The sequence below is a fragment of the Chelon labrosus genome, assembly GCF_963514085.1.
Source record: "Chelon labrosus genome assembly, chromosome: 17".
Taxonomy (NCBI): Eukaryota; Metazoa; Chordata; class Actinopteri; order Mugiliformes; family Mugilidae; genus Chelon; species Chelon labrosus.
The window spans coordinates 18487540-18498798 of NC_140350.1; the positions used below are offsets into that span (position 1 = coordinate 18487540).

The 11259-nt window shown below is 43.6% G+C and overlaps 1 protein-coding gene across 1 annotated transcript in view; it reads right to left on the minus strand.

The window, feature by feature from the left end:
- The window catches only part of dpysl3 (dihydropyrimidinase like 3), a 31772-nt gene extending 22179 nt beyond the window's left edge, over positions 1 to 9593 (minus strand). The window contains exon 1 of the mRNA XM_084564449.1: positions 9426 to 9593. Within this exon, the coding sequence (XP_084420575.1) occupies positions 9426 to 9464 (39 nt within the window). The 5' untranslated portion in view covers positions 9465 to 9593. The remainder of the gene's footprint in view (positions 1 to 9425) is intronic.
- Between the last annotated feature and the right edge of the window lie 1666 nt (positions 9594 to 11259).

Sequence of the window (11259 nt, forward strand, 5' to 3'; positions counted from 1 at the left end):
TAACAGGGACATAGTCATATACATTGGCTGTGCGACTATTCTACTAAGTGCAGAGGTATTGTTTAATCTCTGTATCGGTCCAAACACAACCCATGATTAAGAGCTGAGTCTGGCTACACTAGGCTAACCTTTTAGACCAAAAATTGCCCAAAATTGTGCCGGTTTAGACTGCTAACACTACTCAATTGATACTTGGAAACAGTGAATCAATCAAATAATTAAACAAATACAGAACAACAATAACCTAAAAGATTCATCTGGCAATGCCCCAGCATATTCGTTGAGACGTATGACACAGCCATTATAAGCTTCTCACTTCTACTCTGCCTTTTTCTTTCATGACTATGTGGTTTTCTCCTGCGTCTCTTTCTGCAATCTCAGCCTCCTCCTTACAGTATGTGACACACATAGCAGATTCGCTGTATAAGGTAATTCTCCCAAAGTATATTTGACGTATTTGACGTAAAATCTAAAATATCTCAAATATACGTACGTATATTTGCGTCATATGTACGTATATTTGAGACATTTTAGATTTATTCAGTAATTTTGACAAACTATGAATCATTTATCAAGCAAAATACCCTAACGTGAAAAAGAAGAAGAAAAGTTCATAGCACTCATAGCATTTGAATTTGTGCAAGTCATACATTTGGAGTTGTTTTGCCATGGAAATTCTTTATACAGTAAATTAAATTACTAGCTGCAGCATTGTACCTCAATTCTTTGAAGAACAACAAATCCTATGTAATTTAGGTGCACCTTCGTGATGTACCTACTGGGGGAAAAACGTTATGTTTCATCCCGAACAAGCGTTGCCTCATTTGTGCATCTGCCCTGTGTAAAATGGCAAGACTCATCCTGCTAAGACGGATAGACTTCCACATTTTCCCATCAGCACATGTGTGCGGTGATTTACAGCCCTGGCTCTGGTCCCAGAGTTTCATCATTATAATAAACTGCAGCCGTTGCTTTGCACATAAAATGTAAAAACAAAACAAAACAATATGATTTCGTACGTAGCTCATACGGTGCGAGCGTAATATCTGCTGAGCTCATCGAGACACAAACAATGCGGGTATTCTTGTGTTTTGCGCGGATGTGATGGAGGAGAGCGAAACTGAGCCCAGAGCCTCCTCAAGCAACCACACCCTGAACCAACACATTACAACACACAGTCATCAGCAGCTGGAACACAGCACCGGCATAGATCATGCTCTGGAGCCGCTGCCCTAAAACTGTCGCTCATTAGCTCCGAGACGGATCCGTCCAAAGCGGAGCTCTGCTCAAATGTTCCCGAATGAATGTGAACGGGGAGCACGTACAGATAACTCCGTTTGGCCTCGAGAGTAGCGTGGTGAAACGGATTTCAAGCTTCTTATATTTGACCTCTTGACACTTTTCTTATTTTTTTTATAACTGAAAACGAGCCAATGCAAAAAGTGTGTAAGTCTGGATGGCAGATTAATCATTTAATAAGTTAGAAATCCCAACTGTTTGTGGGTTTTACAAAAACAAGATAAGATTTGCTCTTCTCTTCATGTCAGTATTTGCCAAAAAAAAACTAATTGACTGATGTAAAGCAAGATCAGTTGTATAAAAAGTCTGAGCAATGCAGGCCTGCTCTCAACAAATGCATCAGACAAGTAAAGGGTTTTTATTTGATTTGTAATACTGCAGTGATGGGTGTGCCCTCATGCATGGGAGCCTCACTCTCTCGTTCTTTCTTTCTCTCTCACACACACACACACACACACACACAGTCATCTTCGCCCTTTTCCAGCTACTGCCCACCGGCCGATGACAGCAGGCAGAGACCACAGTCATTTAACAATCAATAGCTTTCCATTTCCATTAAACCCCAGCGACTGTCCACCGCTCGCTGGCTTTGTTCAGGGCTGCACGGAGGCGGTCTGAACAGCAACAAGCCATTTCCAGACACATCGTACATCCACACGGTGGCAAAGCGGAGCGCAACACCAAACTGTCGAGCCGTTTCAAAAAACACGTAATCTGAATTCTTCGTTCGCGTTACACTTCATAAATCTAAAGACAGGCTACAGAAATGTCTCGTGGCTTTTTCGTGGAATCTGAAACAAACTGCCTCAAACTGTCACATTCACCCCAGGGCTTATGTCATTCGACCACAAACACCAACATGGTACACATATTATTTTTTGCACATACGTAGCGAATATATCAAATGATGTCACGCTGTTTCCAAATGCTGCCACAGTTATGTAGTCAATGAGATCCAGTCAGTTTTTCCAAACAGTTTTTGCTTTGACTACGATTAAAGAAAAAGAAGGATATTACTCAAACGTCCTTGTTCCTGTAAGTTGGAGTATTGCAGCTATACACCAACATCCAACCATACCAACAGAAATCTTTCATAACAACTCTTTTTTTTTTTTTTCGTGGCTTTGTAACAGTGATACTGCTGGAGTTTAGCCGTCTGAGCTATTATGTGGTTACGGGAATGACTCTAACCATTTGTTAACGAGACGGCACTGTCCACATGACGAGCGGGCAGCACAGTCATAATGCTGTTTGAATTTAAGCTGCAGCCCAGGCTTTGACGAGAACCATTTAATGGAAGTCAGACGCTGGTGCTCATCTGACGAGTCCCGAGCCTGAGACTGGGCTGCATGACCACGGCTGTTTCCAGGATGGTGGGTTCAGTTAAGTAGGGCATCAGAACTAATGACAAACTCTGATCCAATTATGTCTTGATGGAGCTGTTAGTAGACTGCATATCCTCCTCCTTATTGTACTAATTGTACCTACTTAACCTGTTAAAATCTAATAAATAATGCAGCTATTTTACTACTTCATCAAAGTAATGTAAACAGTCACCTGCCCTGTCGTTTTTGGGCTGGTTACAGGCTCGAAAGCAATATGCACTGCAGGCGGACGAGAGGCAGTTCAGTGTCTAGACAGAGATAGCTGTTAGCAAGCCATCCAACCCCTCATGCCGTTGCGCTCCAATTTGTCCCAACTGCCTTGTTGACCCGCGTTGTCGGGCACTTTGCCAAAAGAAGGCATTTTGACACGGCGGATTGATGCATACCAGTAGAATGAATGCAATATTCTGCACACAAACTTTTTCACTGAAGACTCTGTAACAGTCTGGAGTAGTCAGACTCAAGTCTCATCACAGTATGAGTCTGGAAACATGCCACTGGGCAAATACTTGGGTAGTCCTACAACCAATCAGAGCCTTTATTTAGTCAATAAATTAATTTTGTCTCTAAACGGAGCGACTACAGACCAAAATTCCCAGTTTTTGCGTCAAGGGAACTTCCAGCGGTTTCAAGGCTATTATATTGATGGATTCCTGTTACATATTTTTTTGTAAATAAATCACAACACATTGAAGTAGTTACTCAGTTTACAAGTGTCTCTGATTTCAGTGCTTCAGACTTGGGATTGCGTATGTATTATAATGATTAAAGCTGACTGTTTACCACGCACGAAGGGTTGTCAGGCATTGATTTCAATTGTTTCCTATTCGCAACCTTGTTTTTTTTCTTGGTTACCGCTCGACTGTTGCCAATTATCCTCCACCAGGACTTTGAAAACATACCTACGTCTGTCTACAGTTTGAGACTAGTTTCTTTGCACATCATGCACTACGTTGTATCAAGACCTTGATTTCATGGCAATTTGGGAATGAGTCCATCTGAACTGTGAGCACTGCTGAAAGGAGCAAATTCGGTTTGAACTAGAGGATGAAAATGCTCAATCTGGGACAAATCCATTCACCAGACAGACAGATATCTCCTTTGAAAGATCCTGTTTCATCAGGCCTCACTGTGAACTACATTTTTCTAAATTGTTTTCTTCTATACACTTGAAATGAACATATATAGTATTAAAAGGAGGATAAAGGAGGATTTGTTCTTGGGTTGGACTATTCACATGAGCCATCAGTGATGATTTTGATTTGCTCCGAGCTTCCAGGGTCACTGACCATGGCCCCATTTGTCAATCATGTTACTGTTACGGCACCCACTTTCTGAAGGGAAAATATTTCTATGGCTGAGCTGTAATAATGTACAGGAACCAACTCCCCTTGGGTCGTTGCACATTCATGAAATACGGCCCCAGTAGAGGAAGCACACATTTTAGGCTTTATCTGAAGCAGCCTCCGTTTGCTGCACCCGGTAAGATTTTGTAGTGAACTGTGCTCACTTTGTATCTCTCCATTGACTTTGTATGTCTTTACAATCCTCCTGGTTTTCTTGCAGAAGATCTCACCACTCATAAAATGTTAGTGGAATGTGTTACTCTTCCATTTTTTAATTACAAATATGTAATTAGTCCACCAGACTTAGCTGTTACTGGTCAATGAAGGTGCCAACTTGGACAGCTAAATAGAATAAAAATAAATCTATGAAATATCTAATTAAAACACAATAAAATGACAGCTTGAGAAGAGACAATAAAGTCATATGTTTTAGCTGATCTCTGATTAATTTATCCTTGCTTCCCAACATGGCGTCCCCCAAAGAGACTTTGCCCTTTAGTTAAATAAAATCATAATGAAAAAAATAAAATAAAAAATAAAATAAAAAGGCTGTGTATATGTCTAATAAACTCATTAAAAACTGGTTATACAGCCACAACATTAAAACCACTGACAGGAGAAGTAAATAACTTTGACCATCTTATGGCAATACAATGTTCTGCTGGGAAACATTTAGACCATTTGTGGTGAATGTTAGTGAAACATTCGTGTGGATGTTACTTAGACATGTACCACCCACCTAGACCAGACCAGTACCCAAACCCTCCTGGCCATTAAATTCACTAGATCCCAAACTGATTGTGGGATGATCCACAGAAGCCCACAGGACTCCCTCAGAAGGCCCATGTCCATTGAATCCCAACTGTTTTGGAGGCACAAGGGAGACGTACACAATAGCAGGAAGGTGGTCGTAATGTTATGCCTGATCGGTGTATATAGGCTATGAAATAAGCCACACCTCTTGGACCTGGCTGTCAATCAGCTGCATGAGGTCAGGTAGCCAGCAGCTGACAGGCCGATGAATGAAACATCACTGTGCTAGAAAGTGTCATCCGTGGCTTGAAGCTAACTATTCTCGTGTTGACGTGCAAAAAAAACACCTTAAAACGTAATTACAAGTTAACACCTACTGACGCCTTAAGTCATAATTACTGTACGTATCATATATTCATATTCAGACAGCATACTGTCATAGCATTTGCCTGGAAAGTGGCAGAAATACAGCATGGGTTCAGTTTGATTTCTGCTTTTCTAAGACGCATCTACACTCACGCTGTGCCGTGCGAGTATAGATGGGGGGGGGGGGGGGGGGGGGGGGCTCTGACCTATTCTTAACAGCTTGGCACTGGGTAAACAGCAGAGGATTCAGCTGTCTTAGTCAAATCAGGACAGTTGAAAGAGGGTTTATGTTCACAAACATCAAGCAAACTTCACAGCTCTCTCAAAACCGACCTCACACAAGGTCTGTCCGCATAGTCTGAAATCTCTCATCAAAGTTTGATAATTTGAAACCTGGCTTATTTAGGAAATGTGTGCCTCTTGTTCTATTCTTAAGATGCAATTTAAGATGTGAAGTCAGTTGTTGTTATCCGCCTCGGCCGCAACTCCTCACAAGCGCTGACAAGCTCGTCTGTTAAATTTCTGGCAACAAAGCAGAATAAAGTTTAGGTGGTAAAAATATCTCGTCTTTCAACTCCAAAACAAAGCCCCGAAAATAAATTGCCTCCCGCTGCACAGGAAACTGTCATTTTCTCTTACACAAGCCAGCTGTAATCAAAAATAGCCGGCAGGATGTTGTTCTTGTACTACTACACTGATATCCACTGACACATTTTTTCCACTTTCACCAGACTGGAAAGCGGGAAGAGCTCATAAACCGGGATGCAAATTAGTAAGAGCCACTCCGCTGTGCTTAATAAATGTCTGTGGAAAACTCCACGGCTACAAAACAGGTCAAAGGGGCCAAGAGGGTATTTCTGTAGAGGAGACCTCCATTAGCTGTGACAGAGACCCCTGTGTGGGCGGAGGCAGCTGTGGGGAGGCAGGCGGGGACCAGTGGAAGAGGGAAGTCATCTTGAATGTGCACCAGTGCCTCTGCTGCAGCCCTGTTGCCTAGCAATCAAAAATATTTACTCTTTACCCAAAACTGCACAGGATTTTTTTTTTTCTTCACATTCTGGAAAAGTGAAAACAATGAGACGTATCCATCTAAATTAATCGTGGAGGCTCTTGCCAGCCGCGGTCATACGGCGATCCTGCTTGTCTGGAATGTTGATCTTGTGATAGGCCGGACTAGTGTAAGTGCGTAACCATGGCGACGGATAAAAAAACTCCAATCTGGATCTGATTGGGCCAGACAGGTTGAATTACAAACTCTCGCAGTCAGTGCGTCTGAGAAATGTCTGTGTGTTCGTGTGTGTGTGTGGGAGACTGAGGCGCGTGTCCAATCACATCTGCACACGACAAACCGAACGGGGGCTGTGTTTTCCTGCTGTCACGACTGTATGTCGGTTGCCATGGTACGTCGCACTGCAACATCTGGGTGGCCGTGGGGTATTTTGTTTGCACTGGAGCCCACTTTGCTGCAGCCTGCATGCTGATGGCATGGTCTGGCGCGGCGGAGCCCTGTCTCGTGGCACGTCAACATGGGGTACGGGTTTAATTTCCCGGGGCTGAGACGCCTGTCTGCCGGTCCCGTTCCAATGCCCGCAGATGCAGCTGGAGGGGATTACGGATGACATGTACCAGCCTGGAACAACACTGAGGCCGCTGTGAGCTGGACTGAGGGAAAGGAAGAACCACACCTAGAAATCTGACAGAGCTACTCTGGCACAGAGTGGACGTATGAAAACAGCTGGAACAGGGGTGGAAACAAGAGGGGGATATCTGTGAAGGGAATGTTAGAAACAGGTATAGTGTTGAAGGCCCTACTGTCTACGTATTCTGAGAAGCATTCTGCTATCAGCACTTGGTGAATGACACTGCAACAGATGCCATCATCTGTGACGGAGTAGGCAGCACCTCCTCTCCTAAAACTAACCTTACTTCCTCCTTTGTTTGCAACAGTCATTGTAGCTGCTATCAGTTCCTGTGATAGATGTGGTTAGTGCAAATAAATAGGTGTGCTTTTAGTTACATCGATATATACACCGATCAGCCATAACATTAAAACCACTGACGGGAGACATCGACATCGACCATCTTGTGACACTTCAGTGTTCTGCTGGGAAACTTTTGGACCTGGCATTCATTCGTGTGGATGTTAATTAGACATGTAGCACCCACCTAGACCAGACCAGGCACCCCCACCCCATAGCAATGACACTCCTTGATGGCAGCAGCCATCCCCAGCAGGATGCAGTCTGACACAGGCACAAAAACAGTTTAGGAACAACAACAAAAAAAAAACACGAAGAACAGCACAAGGTGTTGACCTGGCCTCCAAATTCACTAGGTCCCAAACTGCTTAACAATGATCCACAGAGGCCCCTCCCCTCAACCCATAAGACCCAAAGGCCCCCCCACTAACAACATTCTGTTGCCAGACATGACAGGACACCCTCAGAAGGCCCCTGTCCATTCTCTGATGAGTCACAACTGTTTTGGATGCACAATATTAGGAAGGTGGTCATAATGTTATGCCTGATCAGTGTATATATCATGTTCAATCAAGTTCTTTATCGATTACTATAAAATAGATTTGGATTTGAGGCGGTAAACCGGAGCAAACGACTGGGCGTCACTGTATCATAAATTACACCTTAGTTTTGCTCAAGGATATCAATGAGGTACTCTGTTCTGTAGTATCAGCTGTCGGTCTGTCACTACTGGCAAGAGATTGTATTATTCTCTAATTGAAAAATTGGAGTTTGGTAACCAGATTACGCATCTTTAGGCCATGGGCCTGCACTCAATTCACTCATGTCCCACATCCTTCCAAGCTGTCTGTATTTAATGTTCTCTGCTGCCTTCGCTGATTTTTGTCTGTGGGTGTGTTCCTGTTGAAATAATCTGATTGCCTTTAATGACACAAAAGTCAGGCAAATGAATATAAAACCCATCATTTCTATAGGGAGCTTATAGTTAAAATGTCCATCTCTATAATGACTCTGCAAAACACGCCTTGGGAAATAATGGCCTATATTCACATATTATAGAGACACTTAAGAGCAATGACATTAATAATTTATGCTAAGATCATGATTGCCTCGACAGGCCAGAGTTCCAAGTCTTCCCCACATCACCCCCGCGGTTTAAAACCAGCCCAAGAGACGAAACAAAGGCTGAGCAACACACCCCTGACTGCAGCCTAAGCTGCAACAATGAGACCTGGAAGGCAGGCATTTCAGATTCTCGCTCAAAGAAGAGTAAGGAGAGGGAGTGGGAGAGGTTTCTCTGCAGTTGTAACGCACACCAGCACCCAGCTGGCTTGCTGTGTAACACCAGTGTGCCCTGAATTCAACCCCCACCCTCAGCGCTCTGACAGGAGCCTTGAATCCATCTCCTTCTCCTGATGCAGAAATACAAGGCCGGCTTATCACAGCTCATCACAAATGGGCGTGTATGCCCCCCCCTCCCCTCCTTCCTCTCCTTCTCACTCTCTGCTGCACCAGCCTGCAACACAAGCCCTGTAAGTAGAGTCTGCAGAGGGGGGTGATTTTACCCTTAACATTAAAATAAATTTCTTTGTAAGAAGAAAAAATGGTGAGCTGATGTACAAGAAATTATATGAAGTTTGTTAATAAAAACATCAAAATGCCAAAATAAGATCAATATCACTCTTCAGTACACTCCCTTGTAAGTGATCAATTAGGCCCAAAATTATTACACTCAAAATGAACATTCAAAATGTCTAAAACGCGATTCTAATTCCATGTATGGTTATTTTTATGCATCTATCCATCATCTTTTACAATTTATGTATTTGCTATTGGGATTTTTGGCAGAATAGAATTTTGGGGACATTAAAATAAAACTACATTAATGCAAAATTATAAGGATCTGTCAATAAATGATATATCAAAATGATCCCAGTCACCGTAGAGTCCCAGCTATGCGCTGCAGACAGCAGATGTCCCTGCACAAACGTTCCAGCGATTTTTATGGGCGAGCCGGCTCGCCACACGGCGTGGAGCCCCTCAACAAAGAAGATGCAGGACACCTTTAAGAAAACGCCTCATCTCCCTGCCTGGTTGTCACTATGGCAGCCACTCGTGCTATTTCATTGTGCGCATTTTTTCCACCGGCTTCCTGCAGCCAAGTGTGACAATACCAGGGACATTTTCAAGCCTCGCTGGTGGATGTTTAAAATGCATCGCAGGAGGTTTGGAAGAAAAAAAAATGCAGTGATCAAAGTTCCCACAGCCAGTGAAGCAGAAATAACTCATTTACTCACTGTGATCTTTGGGATGTTCTTTTTTCCTTGATAAGACATTTTTATTTGTCCGATTCCACCTTCAAAAAGCAAGCTTTACAAAACGGATATTCCCTCTTTGCGGATGCTGCAGCGGCCCTCGCCTGGATGAGAGCTTCAAGGAATGGTCGCCCCTCTGTCAGTGCGATGTTCAGTGCCTCGCAGAGCGCTATAGGAGCGTCTGTGGTCCAGTCACCCGGCCCCTCCCTCAATCGGCTCAATCGGGAACGGCGCAGGGTCGCAATCTTTCCGCGGGAGGGCGCAGTGGAGCAGCTGGTGAACATCCTGCAGCCAGTTGTCTGCATGTCAGAGCTGTCCAACATTCTTTCTTGCACATAAAGTGTACAGCACATATCCAACATTAGTCATTACTAAACTATCAGAAATGAAAAGTTAACGAGAAACAGCCGTTTAAAAAAAATCCAATGTAATCTGTGGTCTGTTCAGAGTAATGGTTGCTTAATTCAGTGAGGTGGTGAATGACATGAGGAAGCCACGAATGATTAACTGATTCAAAGGGAGAAAAATAATAAAATCACAGTCATTAGACTCGCAACTGAGTCCTTATTATCAGCATTATGTATCGAGATTATTAAAAATGTACTGCACCCACTGCAATACTGTTCACCGTGTGCCGTGATGGAGACTTGTACAATTCAGCCAGTCATCTAAATAAATTTAAGAGTCATAAAACAGGCGTCAATGGACGTAAATGTTTAATTTTTATGTTAAGTACCAGCTACAGACTCTGAGGTTTTTGTTTTGGTGAACGCAGGGGAGCAAAATGGTGTAGCAGCTGTCACCGAGCCTGTCCACCACATTACACACCCCACATGTCTGCTCGCCATGACACACTCACACACACACACACACTCTCAGACACACACTCTCTCTCTCCCTCTCTCTCTCTGCATGTCCCCACCCAGCCATGTGTCTCTATTGTTTGAACCTAAAGTGGATCCCCCCTTCACCCCTCTCCTCCACCACTCCCCTCCTCGGCACTAATGCAGCCGTAATGAGGTCCTGCGATCGACGTGCACAGGAGAGTGTAGAGTACTACGACTGTTTCAGAAAATCCTACTTTCCTTTGGTATATAATTTGCTTACGTTTTAGTTTGTTTTACTTTACGTTTCAGCGCTTTTGTAAACGTCACAAACGAAAAAGCGGTAACCTTGTGTCATACATCTCGAACATTTCACTGCAATCGCGGTTCTTATATACTGGAAGTGACGTATTGGTATAATTCTTTCTTATATTCTGCAGGATAAAACACACCCCTTGCACCGCCTTTTCTCCCTGCTCCCATCCGGTAGGCGTTTCAGGGCCTTTAAGGCCACTACCACCATGCTGCAAAACAGTTCTGTGTATGTGCATGTGTGTATATGTAGGTATTAATGTGTGAGTGTGAGTATTGTTTTAAAGGCTGCACTAGCAAAATTCTGTCCTCACTGCGCAATGTCAATAAAGGTTATTCTAATTCTTATATGATATACTCTACTTATTTATTATAAATTGTTTGTCTCCGATCGTTTTCCCTCTGCTTCGGCTTCAAGAAGACACAGCGCCTGCATGCTGACATGTCCTTTCATGGAAGTAAGGCAGCAAGACATTACCTCAGCATTCAAAGGCCTCTGAGAATGCATCAACAACACACTCTTTGGTTTGCCGGCCTGCTACCTCTGCAAACCACATTAGCCAGCTGACACTGACAGACAGACAGGGGGCAGACAGATCAAGGATGCAGAAAAGGACTCTCGTCAGGACGTCAACGCTGCGCCGGCACATTTCACACCTGGGTGGCAGCAAACGGTTGTA